At 38.6% G+C, this 17,835-nt stretch overlaps 1 protein-coding gene across 1 annotated transcript in view; it reads right to left on the bottom strand.

Annotated features, from left to right (window-relative positions):
- Window positions 1-1,059: 1,059 nt before the first annotated feature.
- The window catches only part of LOC126470286 (glutathione hydrolase 7-like), a 56,257-nt gene continuing 39,481 nt past the window's right edge, over window positions 1,060-17,835 (bottom strand). The window contains exons 5-9 of the mRNA XM_050098037.1: window positions 15,535-15,707; window positions 10,686-10,976; window positions 9,630-9,756; window positions 9,211-9,518; window positions 1,060-1,581 (exon numbers count right to left, since the gene is read on the bottom strand). Coding sequence (XP_049953994.1) covers window positions 1,409-1,581; window positions 9,211-9,518; window positions 9,630-9,756; window positions 10,686-10,976; window positions 15,535-15,707 — 1,072 coding nt within the window. The 3' untranslated portion in view covers window positions 1,060-1,408. The remainder of the gene's footprint in view (window positions 1,582-9,210; window positions 9,519-9,629; window positions 9,757-10,685; window positions 10,977-15,534; window positions 15,708-17,835) is intronic.

Raw genomic sequence — 17,835 nt, 5'->3', positions numbered from 1 at the left:
CAGCCCAATTTTGCACACACATATATTACTTTGACAAATATGGGCATCCCCTTACTATGAGACTGTTAAATGAATGTATTTATGAGATAGAACTCATCAAGCTAATGTAGATTCTCGTATGCCTCTTTTATCATGACAACCATAGAAAATGGTCTTTGGTCTGAAATATGTTTAGTGTGAACAGTGTGTGTTTCCGAAAGGTCATGACAAACAACTTTGCACTGATAATCAGAATAACATGCTCCAAAATAAGAATGAAAAATAATTTTGCCAAGTCAAAATCTGTCAGTTATTTTACTTCCACACCCTCTTACAGTTTGACAAATTTGTAAGTTTCAAACAGGGTTCATACCTTACAAGATGTTTCATTCCATAATGAACATAGCACACAGATATTGATTTATGCTCATTTAAAATTGTGTACATTATGTAAAATATATACTTACAGAACAAAAGGAGTTAATAACTAAGTTACAAATATAATACTGCAAAATTAGTTTTGGTTTTCCCATTAATAAATAGACCTTTTATCAACATTCTCTAACATTATTAAACACTTAACAAGTTGAATTAATAACATAACTGGACTTCCGCGTGTCAGTTACAGCTAGTAGTACAGTTGTATGCCCTTGTAATTCATGCTAACAACTGCTGTATCAAAAGGAGAAGTCACCTGAGAAAACAATAAAATTACAAGGAGACAGACTGGCTGGCCAGTGCTTACATTCAGGGGGGAAAATTTCAGTACTGCTGACACACACACACACACACACACACACACACACACACACACACACACACACACACAAAACAACAACAACAACTACGCCGATCTTTTGTAAACTTTAGTTCTTTCATCAGAGAAGAAAGAGGGATATATTTGGGATGTTTGGAAGGAGGAGCAGGTCACTCAGACCCCAGATTGAGAGGGATGCAGCATCTGTTGTGAGGATAAGGGGACACTTCCTTTGTTGAATATAAAATTTACTTTCAGAAACTTCAATCTGAATAGGTAAAAATAATTATTCCTTGTTAGAAAATTACTGTTTAATGAATAAATTATTTTCAAAGCCAATTTAATAAATAAATAAATAAATAACAGTAACAATATTAATAACAGCAGTAAAATCAAAAGCATGCACCATGTACAAATGCCATACAATCTTTAACCATATTTTTCTCTCAAAGCAGGATACAAATATTAGACAAGTTCTATCATGGAAGGCGTGACACATTTCATTAACTTCACAGAGTTTGTTTCCGGCTACTACTTAGTTTTCAGCTATTTGCACAAGTTACACTTCCTTGTTCATTGTGATCTTCTTTGCATAAATAAATATAAATTAGATATCACAAAATATCTTTGGCTACTTTGACGTAACAACATAAGATAACTGGGAACTCTAGATCAAAAACGCGAGGCCACACCACCTCCTCTTGAATCTGAACGTGATGATAAGGTGTCACCAACTTTTTCTATCAAATTTGAGCTCTGGTATGGTTCACGAATTGCACTCACTTTATAATTCAAAAGGCGAAGCTGGTATAACGTCTTGTTGCTCATCTCAGGTTTATGCCATGCTGAAAACATAATGGATAAATATTTCAATACTGAAACATTAAGACAGATTAGAGCCACTCCTTATTTCAACTGAGAGTGGCAAATAGTAACTGATACTGAAACTTCATGGTGATTAACAGTACGTGGAAACTCCACAGTCATAGATGAGATATAAATTGCAGTCCTAATATGTCACATAGATTAAATGTTTTAGTAAGTTTCATTAAATTAGGTTCTCAATTAAATTTAAAGTTCCATTGATAGATTAATGATAATATTTATTTCTTTGACTACTTTTCAAGTTCAGTTTTAGAATGTTGTTGGGGCTACTTCAAAACATGTAGCACAGCTCTCTGCAACAAATGTCCATATGTACAGTTCTTTTATATATTAGACTGTACATACCAACACATAATACAGTAATTATAAATGGACTTTGTCAATAGTATAATAAGCTCCTTGTTGAGTTTTATGGATATTATTACTGCTGAACATATCATATTACCTTTTTTTATTTTTATACACAATATTATCATTGACTAGATTACATATAGTTTACATAGACTATATTCATTTCATTCCTGACCATACACTTATTTCTTAAGATTTTTTTCATTTCCCAATATTGGTATGGCCAAACTTTAGTTTGAACTCTTTCTTTTTTGAAATCTGGCCTGGTGGTTCCCCACTTATCAATTACAGTACCCCTTGATGGTCTAATACCTTGTGGCTTATCACTTTTACATCAGCTTTGATCTTTTTAAATTATTGTTCTTTGATTTTGTCCATCTACTGACAGTTCTAATCTATTATTTAACCACTGTTCCTGTTATCTCTGTTATATTTTTCTTAACACAATTTCAATTTACTCCATATTTAGGCCTATTCTATTTCAATTTGCAAGGCAATAAATTATGATTTGAACTGACAGCACACCAGAGGCCCCCCCCCCCCCCCCCCCCACATCTTAGGTCAGTAATACATGCTACTGTGGTGGTAAGCAGCATGGAGGTACTTGCTCGTAGTCATGGAGGTGGAAGAAATTCTCATCAGTATCTGGCTATCAGAGGGAGCAAGAGTAGTGGTGAAAATTTTCTTGATTGTTATAATATGCACCAATGCCTTGGGTTAAATTCCAAGTGTTTGTGTGGCATCTCACAGTGTGAGGGTATGTGACACTTGGAGGTCAGCAATCTGTCATATGAGGCTCTGAGGTTCCTTTGGCATTATTTAACAGAAGTAGATGCATGTTAGCACATACCTTTGTCCTCAAACCTCATATTGACATCAGTATATACTTTACTACAACTCAACACAATTATCAAAAGAACATATATACTTTCCTGAACTTTCAAAGCAGGCCAGAAGAAGGCAATCTACCCCAACCCCCTTCCCCAAATGACCTCACTTGGGACAGCAATTCGGGATTTTCAAATTACCTGCAGTGCTCAATGGGCACGTGACTTTCATTTTTATTGACCATTACTCCCACATATATGAGGCCATAAGAAATACGAGGTGCATTCAAGTTCTAAGGCCTCTGATTTTTTTTCTCTGGACTGGAAAGAGATAGAAACATGCGCATTGTTTTAAAATGAGGCCGCGTTCATTGTCAATACGTCCCAGAGATGGCAGCACCGTACGGCAGATGGAATTTTACCGCCAGCGGCGAGAATGAGAACTGTTTTAAATACTTAAAATGGCGACGTTTTCCTTACTTGAACAGCGTGCAATCATTAGTTTTCTGAATTTGCGTGGTGTGAAACCAATTGAAATTCATTGACAGTTGAAGGAGACATGTGGCGATGGAGTTATGGATGTGTCGAAAGTGCGTTCGTGGGTGCGACAGTTTAATGAAGGCAGAATATCGTGTGACAACAAATTGAAACAACCTTGGGCTCGCACAAGCCGGTCTGACGACATCATCAAGAAAGTAGAGAGAATTGTTTTGGGGGATCGCCGAATGACTGTTGAACAGATCGCCTCCAGAGTTGGCATTTCTGTGGGTTCTGTGCACACAATCCTGCATGACGACCTGAAAATGCCTAGGTGGGTGCCACGAATGCTGACGGACGACCACATGGCTGTCCATGTGGCATGTTGCCAAGCAGTGTTGACGCACAACGACAGCATGAATGGGACTTTCTTTTCGTCGGTTGTGACAATGGATGAGACGTGGATGCCATTTTTCAATCCAGAAACAAAGCGCCAGTCAGCTCAATGGAAGCACACAGATTCACCGCCACCAAAAAAATTTCAGGTAACCGCCAGTGCTGAAAAAATGATGGTGTCCGTGTTCTGGGACAGCGAGGGCGTAATCCTTACCCATTGCGTTCCAAAGGGCACTACGGTAACAGGTGCATCCTACGAAAATGTTTCGAAGAACAAATCCCTTCCTGCACTGCAACAAAAGGGCTGCGCGTGTGCTATTTCACCAAGACAATGCACCCGCACATCGAGCTAATGTTACGCAACAGTTTCTTCGTGATAACAACTTTGTAGTGATTCCTCATGCTCCCTACTCACCTGACCTGGCTCCTAGTGACTTTTGGCTTTTTCCAACAATGAAAGACACTCTCCGTGGCCGCACATTCACCAGCCGTGCTGCTATTGCCTCAGCGATTTTCCAGTGGTCAAAACAGACTCCTAAAGAAGCCTTTGCCACTGCCATGGAATCATGGCGTCAGCATTGTGAAAAATGTGTACGTCTGCAGGGCAATTACGTCGAGAAGTAACACCAGTTTCATCGATTTCGGGTGAGTAGTTAATTAGAAAAAAAATCGGAGGCCTTAGAACTTGAATGCACCTCGTATATTAAGAACTAGTATCAACAGGAGAATGCACAAACAGTTTCTGGGTTCATGATCCCCTTTTAGAGTCAGCACCTTTAACAACATTGCACTTGTTCTAAAAGCGACGTCATGCATCAGTATCACAATGTAGCTACACCTTTTGTGGACTGGTTCCAAGAACACAAATGATTTTCGTAATTATGAGTGCCCACTAAGATCACCTACTGTCATCCATTTGACATTTCATTTCAAGCAATGGAACAGAGTTGGCAGCTGAATGGCAAGCTTACATGCGTGGTGATATCAGAGGGTAATAAAGGTGAAGGTGGAAGAGGAAGATTAGGGTTTTACATCCCACTGACAATAAGGTCATTAGAGACAGGGCACAAGCTCAGATTGGGCAAGAATGAGAAAGGAAACTGGCTGTGTTCTCAAAGGAACCATCCTGGCATTTGCCTTATTGAGTTTAGAGTAACAATTGAAAACCTAAATCAGGATGGCCGGATGGGGATTTCAAACATCATCCTTCTGTTCAAGTAGAGTGTCTTAACCATTGCATCACCATGATTGGTACAGGCTACATAAGACATCTCATTGTAACACAGCCAAATTGGTTTGCTTGACCACCACTTCTTTGTATACTTCACCTTTTTCTGTCCACAATTTGCTGTGTGGAAACTCACATACTGCCATTTTATGTCATATTTGTTTACAGAATAGAATACACAAAAACTACATATTTATATGACTAAATAAAATTATCTTCTCCACTCCTCCCTCCCCATTTCAAATAAGTGACATAAGAACATAATCCAGAGGTAGAGACTATATTTTGGGGACCTTCTTTTACTCTTAACCATATTTTACCATAAATTTCTGTTACATTTAACTGTTGTAATCATGTATATCAGATCAGAACCCATCTCAGTTGTTAGGAGGAAAACTGTCATTTCCTGCAAGACTCCTGCAGGGTCAGAGGAAAATGATGACATTCTTCTCCAACAAATAACTGAAAAAATGAAACTTCCTGGCAGATTAAAACTGTGTGCCCAACCGAGACTCGAACTCGGGACCTTTGCCTTTCGCGGGCAAGCGCTCTACCAACTGAGCTACCGAAGCACGACTCACGCCCGGTACTCACAGCTTTACTTCTGCCAGTACCTCATCTCCTACCTTCCAAACTTAACAGAAGCTCTCCTGCGAACCTTGCAGAACTAGCACTCCTGAAAGAAAGGATATTGCGGAGACATGGCTTAGCCACAGCCTGGGGGATGTTTCCAGAATGAGATTTTCACTCTGCAGCGGAGTGTGCGCTGATATGAAACTTCCTGGCAGATTAAAACTGTGTGCCCGACAGAGACTCGAACTCGGGACCTTTGCCTTGGCAAAGATCCCAAGTTCGAGTCTCGGTCAGGCACACAGTTTTAATCTGCCAGGAAGTTTCAGCGCACACTCCGCTGCAGAGTGAAAATCTCATTCTGGAAACTGAAAAAAATAACACAGGACAACAAAATTTTTTTTTAAAACTTTTTTTTACTTTGGTAGCTGATCTTTTTAGATTTTTATGAGCTGAATCCAACTCTAGCCTTAGTTTTTTTTTTTGTATCAGCCATAGTTTTTGAGCAATATGCTTTTTATGATATAGTATAAAAATCCTATGTAAACGGGGAAATTAATGAACTGCTTTATTACAACATAAGCATGGATTGTATTTACAGTTAGCTACTTAAAACAAAGATATGTGTTAGTAGAGGTTTCACTTGTCAGCTAGAATTGGTTTGCATTTAGCTCTTTCTACAATGAGTCGCTTGCTGAACTACTCGGTGAAGTGACCGACAGTAGTCCCCCATCATGTTGGTGTTCCAGCGGCCATGGTAGCATTTTTCCACCACTTTAATGTCCTGGTGAAAACACTCTCCTTGCTCCTCACTAACATCTCCTATATTGTACGGGAAGTAATCAAAGCGACTGTTCAAAAAGTGAACTTTCAGGCTCATTAAACATCCTAAAGTTTTAAACTTCTTTAACATTGTAGCTATAATAGAAACATACTCTGGGTCTTTTTCATGTCCTAAGAACTTTGTAACAACCTGCTTGAATGATAACCATGCTTATTTCTCATTTAAGGTCATTGTGGATTCAAAGTAAACATCAAATATCAATTTTATAATGTCAGGTCCAACAAAGGCGCCTTCTTTTAGTTTAGCTTCAGAAAGGTGTGGAAACTTTTGGCAGACATACTTAAAACATGGTCCACCTTTAGGCAAAGCCTTTACAAACTGCTTCATTAGGCCTAACTTTATATGTAGAGGTGGTAGGAGTACGTTTTTTTGCATCTATAGGCTTTTGCATAAAATGTTCTTCTCACCAGGTTTTAAAGACTCCCTCACAGGCCAGTTCTTTCTGCACCAGTGTTGATCCCTAGCCCTACTGTCCCATTCACACAAGAAAATTGGAAATTTGAGAAAGCCACCTTGCTGATCAAGAAGCATGCATGTTACTTTTAGATCACCACATATCATTCAGCCATGAGCAGAATAGCCTATTCTATTTAGCACTATTTCTTGGTTTTCATAGCTTTCTTTCATATGTACAGAATGTCCAACATGTATATATACATACATGTTACCATTGTATAATAAAACAGCCTTTAAACTAGTTTTGGATGAATCAATAGATAGCCTTCCATCTTCCTTTTTGTATTCAATACCTAACTCATTCATCAGACTGGGAATGTCTGAGCAGTACAGTAAATCACCTTGTTGTTGAAAAAATCTTGGAAAATTGCTGCTCTCTCTTTCTATACATGTATATGCTGGTCCCAACTGCCAGTAAGTTCTTTTCTTTTAATCTAGAGCCAAGCAATTCAGCTTTTTCTTTCATTAAGCCCAGATCCCTAACCAAATCGTTAAGCTCGGTCTGAGTGAACAATCTGGGCTCTAAACTTTCTGTATTACAATGGAATTCATCATCATCTGGATCTTGTAAATCAGATTGTACATCAGAAAATACTTTTGTTGGAATAGAATTTAAATCATCTGGAGATTCAGCTACTGGCAAATCTACACTATGCCGTACTGGTCGGATAGCGGATGGAAGATTAGGGTAGCTTATTACTTTCTTGTTTTTCAAATTATGACCTGTAATATCAACACTGCAAAAGTAGCAATCATTGGAATGATTTCTTGGCTCCCTCCATATCACAGGAATAGCAAATCCAAAGGCTTTTTTTCTGCTTGCTGGACCATTTTCTCAGATCTTCCACACACACATAACATACCTTATGCGGTGACCAAGATTTATCTTGATCACTAAGTTTAGATTCAAAGTATGATAGATAAACCCTTTTCACAAAGTCTGTAATGTTTCTTTGGTGTTTTTTAATCACAAATTCAGCACAAATACAACAAAACCTGTCAGCAGAGTTTTTACAACCACGATTAGACATTGTACTTAGCAAATGTACAGGAAACGGGAAAGTGAGATTAGGTTGACAGTAAACAAAACATAATCTGTTAATACAAAAATAGAATTGAACTTTTTTTGCTAGAAAATGTTTTTCGGCAGTGCTACCAACATCATCTATAAATTTAACTGTAAAATGTGAAGAAATGGTGGGTGACACTTTTTTTTTAGGTATCATATTTGGATTTCCCACCCTAAAAAACATAAGAATAAGGTATTTTCAGCAAAAAAGTTTTTCCTGTGTAATCGAAAATCTAAGACGAAAGTCTTATAGTTATAAGATTTCTCCCCTGGTGAATGAAAAATCAACCCTAATAATTTTTTCTTTTTTTGTTATTAAATGGTTCATTAACTCTCCAAACCATACCCAGACAAGACAGGGAACAATTCATGTCACATCTTTGCTTTAACCATTTTTAAGGGAAATTTTTATTTACTCTGACAATATTTGGCTTAATTTTACGACAATATGTTATTTTACAATATCTGTACAATGTAGTTCAGAGCAAAGTTTTGAATAAGAGGTAGCACTTTTTTTTTTTAGTGGCTGCAGTACACTTAGCCAGGAAGGCAACCTGTGAAAGGAACAATTCCTGTGCAATGATTAGGAGTTTTTTACAATAGTCCAGATCTGTCACAAAGTAATGAGATGCCCATATCTGAAGTCTATGGGAGCATGCAAATCTTGATGAAACTACTGTACTGTACACATTAAAATCCCATATTGTTACGCTATATACAGCAAACACTAATTTGAAATCCACTCAGCTGTTGAAGATACAATGACAACACTTAGTGAAAGCTTTGAAGGTTAGTGTAATCTAATAGCAAAGAAAAATAAGTTGGTATTATATCTTGAGATTTTGAACCAGATACTCCTTTTCCTGGGTTGAAAGAGAAAGAAGAAGAAAAAGACACTAACGGAAGCATCCGAACACATCTCAGGACACAAATCAAACCTTCAATTTCCCACTATCCCTATGCGACTCCCAATTTCATGGAAAATTCTCTTACATACCTTGCTCAACTATTACTCTTCTGATAAAGAATCTATGAATGATGACTTAACTGAAACCTAAGAACTGATTCCACACTGAAATTTTAACTGTCCAGTAGTGTGTGTACAATAATTAAACTTGGTGACATATTATAACTATGAGGAATAGGTGAAAGTTACTGGCACTCAAGGCAGGCTGCTAGAATGATGGCTCATTGGTGAGAGCTTTTTTTGTAAGCAGTCTTTATCTGTCAGTACATTTAATTATAAAGGCACACTGCTACAGAGTGCCAGTTCCATTCCTGCAGTTGCTTTCGTTTCATAATACATCAACATGTAAAAAGTTTCATTATATCACTAAGTTACACTTTACTATATAAATAATATTTCTTTACCTTCATACTGAATCTGGTTCTCCACAGGGTTGTACCGAAAACGTGGAGCTTCCATACTAGTGCTAATATTCTTTTCTCTTGTTATGTACTCTACAAGTAGCTGAATGCCAACTACTGCATCTCCCACTCCAGAAATGAGCCTTCTTCCACAAACCTCTTTCTGTACTGCTATAATTGGTGTAGCAAGTGAGAAAGGTCTTTTTCCTGGAGCAAATGCATTACTTCCTGCATTAAAATTTTCCATTGCATTATTTAATACAAATCCCTCTTTTGTCAACAGCTGTGAACCAAACCAGGTATTCAAGCCACTGGAAATGAGAAGTATAACTATCATTTTGGGCAGATACAAATACAGTTTAATGTTCTTCTTTCTAAACAGAAAACTTTGGATATAACATACTTTGGCACAACACACTAACCTCACAATAGAAACATACAAGTCATTAAGATCAACAGCAGCAACATGAGAGCCCACTGCTTCTGGATAACTCCACAAAACTGTTGAACTGAGAAGCCCATGATCAGAGGTGTTGTCAGGCATGTCACCTGGACAAAAACAGAAAATGTCAATAGCTGTGGATTAAAACTGTCAGACTAGTATACTAATTTCCTAATGACAGCTTGCAGCAGACGTTAACAGATTTTTGCTCCAGATCTTGTGTCAGGGCTATATTTATAACTCCAATACACAATAGTCCAGATTTGTAGATTAAGTAATTATATGTGTGCTTTTTGTGCTGTTAAATGACACGTGTTTCAACCTCAGTGGATATTTGACTAGGTATAGATCAACTGCGTGATCCAGCACTCCGTACACATTCTTGGCATTTCGTTTATAAATTCCCGCATTGCAGTAGTACATTTCATTTGGTATTCCACTGAGGTCACTAGTTAGTCCAATTTACAGGAGACAAAGATTACTTGAAATTAGTGGCTTAAGTGCAGGCTCTGTGAATTCTGGGGTGTGTCACATTTATCTTTCATTAAAATTGTGACACCAACTTAACTGGACAACACAGGTCCCTGATAATATAATTGGTGTTTAACAGACTTGGTGTGTACTTATTTGTGGATCAACCAACCTCTTCTTTGGTCTTTCATGTAATACAAATATTGTGCCTGTGACATGAATGCAGACCAGTTAAGCCAGGTAACACTGAACAGACTGCAGTAGTGCTAATCCAGACTGAGAGCACATAGCGAACAGGTAGATCTCTGATATCACTAGATCGTGCAAGCCTGTTATTCCACCAGTTTAACACTGCAGTTTGCTTGTTTAATAGAGACATGTTTTAGTTGCTTCTAAAATCAGCATGAAATGAACACCATAAAATAATCTCACATTTGTTTATGTATCCGTCAATCACCAGTAATTCGACGGCAAGGTGTCAGGTTCTCTCTACTCTTTGCATTATTTCTATAAATGTTAAAAGTATGTTAATGTACATCAACCAGTGAAACAGTTAGTCACTCACCAAATGAGTTGAATTGTGTTCTGTATGTTTCTTGCATGGCTGCAGTTAAAGCCTGTATCATTTCAGTAAAGTTTCCAACTATCTTGTTGTTATCTAATTTCCTTAGTGTCTCCAAGAGGAATGGTCCACCAGAAGGAGAATCTGGTACTATTATATTGTAACTTCCAAACACAGAATGCAGTGCTTTTCTTCTTTTAGGCTGGTATGTTTCAAGATCTTCTTTCTTCATAACACCTCCTGCTGCTTCAACTGCAGATAGCACTGCATTTGCAAGCTTTCCACTATAAAGCACTATTTTATGAGAAAAAAGAAAAAAATATTGTTGAAAATTAATGAGAATCCATTTACTGGAACTAAAATGAAAAAGCCATCATTAGGGTGCTACAGCTTTTAAACATGTAGAAGATTCATAAATAACTACAAAACACAAATCTGAAGGCTACTACAAGAAGAAAGTGCCAAGTGTAGAATACATATTGAGCAAAGAACAGTGTGACAATTCCCTGTACACCCAAGTTAAGTACATGCAGAATTTATCCTTTCAGCATTACAGGATCATTTATCAGCAAAGTGAAGGGTAGACTAAATACCATTTCTGTTTTGTCATTTATTTCCAATATCTACATTAAAAAAGTGAAAAAGTTAGTAAATAAAGGTTACCACTGATACCAAGTCTTTTTGCTCATTTTCTGTAGCATCTAGGTCATTAGAAATGAGGTACTAGCTCAGTTCAGATAAGTTAAGGCTTCATATTGAATGGTGTGGAGTAAATACAAAATTTTCAGCAAGGTTACAAGACTAGGATTAAAACCTGGCTTTCCCCATATACACTCCTGGAAATGGAAAAAAGAACACATTGACACCGGTGTGTCAGACCCACCATACTTGCTCCGGACACTGCGAGAGGGCTGTACAAGCAATGATCACACGCACGGCACAGCGGACACACCAGGAACTGCAGTGTTGGCCGTCGAATGGCGCTAGCTGCGCAGCATTTGTGCACCGCCGCCGTCAGTGTCAGCCAGTTTGCCGTGGAATACGGAGCTCCATCGCAGTCTTTAACACTGGTAGCATGCCGCGACAGCGTGGACGTGAACCGTATGTGCAGTTGACGGACTTTGAGCGAGGGCTTATAGTGGGCATGCGTGAGGCCGGGTTGACGCACCGCCGAATTGCTCAACACGTGGGGCATGAGGTCTCCACAGTACATCGATGTTGTCGCCAGTGCTCGGCGGAAGGTGCACGTTCCCGTCAACCTGGGACCGCACCGCAGCGATGCACGGATGCACGCGAAGACCGTAGGATCCTACGCAGTGCCGTAGGGGACCGCACCGCCACTTCCCAGCAAATTAGGGACACTGTTGCTCCTGGGGTATCGGTGAGGACCATTCGCAACCGTCTCCATGAAGCTGGGCTACGGTCCCGCACACCGTTAGGCCGTCTTCCGCTCACGCCCCAACATCGTGCAGCCCGCCTCCAGTGGTGTCGCGACAGGCGTGAATGGAGGGACGAATGGAGACGTGTCGTCTTCAGCGATGAGAGTCGCTTCTGCCTTGGTGCCAATGATGGTCGTATGCGTGTTTGGCACCGTGCAGGTGAGCTCCACAATCAGGACTGCATACGACCGAGGCACACAGGGCCAACACCCGGCATCATGGTGTGGGGAGCGATCTCCTACACTGGCCGTACACCACTGGTGATCGTCGAGGGGACACTGAATAGTGCACGGTACATCCAAACCGTCATCGAACCCATTGTTCTACCATTCCTAGACCGGCAAGGGAACTTGCTGTTCCAACAGGACAATGCACGTCCGCATGTATCCCGTGCCACCCAATGTGCTCTAGAAGGTGTAAGTCAACTACCCTGGCCAGCAAGATCTCCGGATCTGTCCCCCATTGAGTATGTTTGGGACTGGATGAAGCGTCGTCTCACGCGGTCTGCACGTCCAGCACGAACGCTGGTCCAACTGAGGCGCCAGGTGGAAATGGCATGGCAAGCCGTTCCACAGGACTACATCCAGCATCCCTACGATCGTCTCCATGGGAGAATAGCAGCCTGCATTGCTGCGAAAGGTGGATATACACTGTACTAGTGCCGACATTGTGCATGCTCTGTTGCCTGTGTCTATGTGCCTGTGGTTCTGTCAGTGTGATCATGTGATGTAGCTGACCCCAGGAATGTGTCAATAAAGTTTCCCCTTCCTGGGACAATGAATTCACGGTGTTCTTATTTCAATTTCCAGGAGTGTATGATAAAAGTAAGGTTTTACTTTAATGTTTTGTCAACATCAAAGTCATTAGAGATGACACACTAAACTTAACTGTACAAGGATATGGAGGAAACCTGCCATGAGCTTGACTTGTCGAACAAATATTGATCTGCAATGATTTACAGAAATCAGGGCAAATCTGAATCTGGATGATCAGGTGTGGATTTGAACCCTGCTGTTGCCAAATATGTATCCACTGTTTTAAGCATTGCTCCAAATCACTCAGCTCCATAAAATAACCAACTATTTTACTGCAGCACTATCTCCCCTGTGGGTAACTGTTTCAGAAGTCTCCACCCTTGCGAAGGCAAAGACTTAATATAAGTGGCATGTACAAAAGCAAGGCAGAACAAAGTTATAACTACATTTGATTATAGAATAGTCACATGCCGATAAAACTACATACAGTAACCAAAGTACCTATGTATTAAAATTAAATTACACTTATACATATGAGACTTATAACAACTGATATATATTTATGTGCCATGGAGAAAATACTGCAAAACAGAGGCATTTATGCATCTGACTATCACAAATATAAATAAATGAAAACGTTTCAGGCCAATACACACTTATTAGTTCCATAAAATAAGCATTTTGATGAAGTGACTACACTGAACTCTTTAGACATTCCCAGTATCCTGTTCACATCTTGAGGTGTCAGGTATTCTGTCAGATATCAGTGTCGTTCTGCATGATATTTCAACAACATGACTTGTTATCTTCATCAGGCGCTACCTGAGGCTGCTCGTCAAGTGGAATGGGTCCAGTATTTATACCTACACTAGAAAAATGCTGATATCTAGCAAAATATCTGACACCTTCAGATGTCAAAGCCACTACATGTTGTAATGTGAGGCTTTACACACTGTGATATAAAGAGGAGGGGATGGGGTGGAGGATGAGGAGGAAGAGTTTTTACCCAACCTCATTCCCATAGTGTTGCCATGATGAATGGGATTCAAATTCTGTGTTGAGTATCTGTGCAGGTTAAGAAAGACAAAGCACTAGTGAATATTTAAACATTTTGTTAAATACAAGCACATATTTAAATGGTTGTACTTTCATGGAGGAAAAATCCTCCCCCTTAAAGCAATTTCTTCTCACATTATTCCCTCCATTATAGGTGAGCTATCACTATGTAACAGCCAAACAATATAGCCTTCCAACTATCTGCAGGACTTCACATTAGTGAGCTCAAACTTAGAGAAGGCCTATGTGCTATTCTGTATCAGAATTCAATTTTTAATGCCAGAATATGTCACAAAATACTTATTCACTGCTATTTTATTCTAACAGCTTAAGTGAAAATAGAAAATTAGATACACATATTGCTATCTACGAATATACAGCTGTGTGTTTTCAGAGCTGAAAAATGGTTAGTAACAACACAAAATAGTAGTTGTATTAATTTGTAGTTACTGTCATAGCTCATATAATCAGACTGATAAATGAATCCTGAAATACCTCATTCTCCCTTTTTGAACCCCGCTTCCCCATACCTCCCTCTCCCTGCCCTGCCACTATACATTAACACAAATTGTAATCTATTAAAAAAAAGGCTCTGAGCACTATGGGACTTAACTGCTGAGGTCATCAGTCTCCTAGAACTTAGAACTACTTAAACCTAACTAACCTAAGGACATCACATCCATGCCCGAGGCAGGATTCGAACCTGTGACCATAGCGGTCATGCGGTTCCAGACTGAAGTGCCTAGAACCGCTCGGCCACTCTGGCCGGCTCTATTACAAACACATGAAGTTTAGACTACATATCAAGAAGAATTTGAAGAAATGTACTTATTGACTTACAACAGAAAAGTATTGTGATGTATGTTATTTAATAATATATCAGCTGTTGGCTAGTGGTAGCAGCAGCAACTTCAGTCACATGAAAAATAATGTACACAGAACACACACAGAATCCAAGATGCAAAAGAAATAAATTACACAACATACTATAACTAGTCAAATAAAATACTTTATTTAGTTGGATGTTGTCAATTAATGTAATTTTCATAGCAAGATATATGTACAACTATGTCAAAACTGATTAAATGACAGTGTGATGAAAATATAAAATAATAGGCACATGTAGTTAATAAACCTAGGAATTGATTACAAAAATTACAACTCTTCTTGAACAAGAAAACTGAAGAGTAAATGTCTATAAAACTACAGGAATATTTCATTGGCTTCATACAAGTAAACTGCAGTTATGAAAGTGCTCACTTTTAACACAGGGCAAAAAGTTCCAAAACATTTATCTTACTACATTGATAAGCAAGATTTGTAAGTAGCTAAGACTACATTAGTGCATTTTGAAAGAATTGCTATGACCAAAAATTCTTTCTTTGTTTCAGTTATCATGACATACATTCTAATTCTGATAAATATCTGATTTAGAACACAGAACAAGAGGCAGCTTGAAAGTATTTACAAATTCGGAAGTATAAAAAAGCACTGAACAATAAGAAGGTTAATTACATATTAATACCTTGCCCGTGGAATGTTAGTCTGCACTTAATTATGCCATCACCAGTGCTCAATAGAAATGACATAACTTTCACCAACCATCTGGTCCATTAGCAGCTATCATCTCAAAACTATCTGCAAGCTTTGGTAAAGTCAGATTTCCACCCGCTTCAATGTTCTTGAGGAAATTCTGGAGCCTAATGGTCTCATTAAGCTGAGGATTTATATGTATATTTGATGAAATTAAACTGGTGGGAACAGGAAAGCCATTCCTGAAAATAAAATGAATGTATCAGGTACATTATTCATCCATCACCTCTAACTGATACAGAAGGGAAGCAATTTAATTACTGCTGTTTGATGAAATCCATGTCCAAATTGGTAATTTTGAAAAGAAAAGAAAAGAAACTGTACAGGTCAGTTCCTTTCCAACAGTGGATAAATTCACAACATAAAAGAAAAAGTTTGGCTTGCACATGTACATGCCTATTCGTCTAATTCAATGCTGTCTCTGTTCAACCATATGGTGTGCCTTCCAGGCACGAAACAGCGGCATGTGTGTACACCAAGAGAGTGGTTCACATGCAAGTGCTTCCAGTCAGACAAACTTACAATGTTCTCCTGCACTAATAAATCTAAAGCATACTTTAATAACCAAGAGGTATCCACCTAAAGAAGCCTTTCTTTGAGTTTAGTTTAAGAAGAGTCAGGCTTTATCACATTCTGTGGTTTATTTGTACTTAACTAGCATTCAGTAAAATCTGTGTTGTTGAATAAGGAAAGTTACAACACTGAGTATGTGAAAAATGCCAAGTTACACAATGATTAGAATTCTGCGGTAAAACATTGCCATTCTGCTATTTTGTACCATCAAAAGAGACCTCCAGCTTCAAATTTCAGATTTTCCTGAATTGATTTTTGATGTACAAATATGCGAGATCATGTTGTGTTACAAATTTTTATGCCCACAAGTGATTTTTTTTGTCACCTGTAGCACTTGTTTATTTTTTTTATTTAATTGTCTTGATCACAAAGTTCTAACAAGATTATTGGTTTCAGTTATGGAATAGCCATCTTCAGAATCTAAAGAGAAGTAAAATAAGCATCTGCTATGTTAAAAGGTTAAAAAAACAAAACAGAAATTATAATATAAACATGACATACATCACATTCTGCTGCACAGCAACAAGCCATTAAAAAAGTACAACAAAACTCTGTGATTAAGACAACTAAAAAAAAAATATGTGCGTGTGATCACTATCCAGATGGTCATTTTATGTCAAATGACACATCACTTACTGCTGATTATTTTGAGTTGATCCCGGGTTAAAAAATAGGAGCTGCTGTAAACAAGTACTGAAGCTGAGTGCATAAATAGAAAGAGGTTACCAAAGGTACAATGAAGAGAGGAGTAGTGCTGCTGAATTTATCATCAGTGAATGACTGACTAGATCCAAGGGCTTTTACTTAAAACTTGCAAAATGCAAGAAAAACCTGATCATGAAAACTATACTAAACTATACTGATAGAGAGTACCTTCAGAGTCCATCTGAGAGAAAAGATACACAGTTTCACAACACTTCAGAATGGCCTACCTCAAGGTTCAATACTCACTCCCTTACTTCTCAACTTCCATAATTAAACATGAAAACATCCATAAATACTGAGGAGTTAAACTTGAGCATACACTTTCCTACAGGCACCACCTACAAGAAGTCAAGCAAAAACTGAAATCCTGAAACTCTTTACTAGTCAAATTAGCAGGCAGTTCACGGACAAGCAACATAAACACAATACACACATCAGCATTGGCACAGGTGTATTGTAATGCAGAATACAGTGCCCCAGTATGGGCAATGAGTGCCCACACAAAAAAGTTGGTGTGGCACTCAATGAATTGATGAGGATCATAATTGGCTCAATGAAACCAACCCCTACAACAAATCTGCAATGAAAAAGTAGTGGATGAAGGCATCGCACCAGTGTGATCTCTCAATTTGTCATCATTTACACACGAAGAATTGACGGAGTCGAGGATGCCTCTCTGGAGAACCATCCAGAGATCAGACTTTTTGAGGAGGAAAGAATTGGTACGAGCACTGACGAAGCAACACATTGCAAAATGGATCTCTTATTGCTGACGTGACCAAACAAGTTCCTGGTTTTGACCTTCCAAGAATACTTTGGACAAGATTATACAGGATAAGGACTGGGATGGGTTGCTGTAAAACTTAAAGACAAAATGGAAGCTTCCAATTGATCCTTTCTGTGAGTGTAATGAACTTCAAACTACAGACCATATTTTAAACTGTGTAATTTATGTTTTTCAAAGGAGGAATTGAAGATATCCACAATGTGTCTGAAAAGCCCTTGAGTGGTTGAATAATCTTCAGTGTGCTA

Source organism: Schistocerca serialis, chromosome 3 (genome assembly GCF_023864345.2).
Source record: "Schistocerca serialis cubense isolate TAMUIC-IGC-003099 chromosome 3, iqSchSeri2.2, whole genome shotgun sequence".
In the NCBI taxonomy this organism is placed as follows: domain Eukaryota; kingdom Metazoa; phylum Arthropoda; class Insecta; order Orthoptera; family Acrididae; genus Schistocerca; species Schistocerca serialis.
Note: the sequence above shows the minus strand (reverse complement) of the source record. Positions and strands in the feature narration are given on the sequence as shown.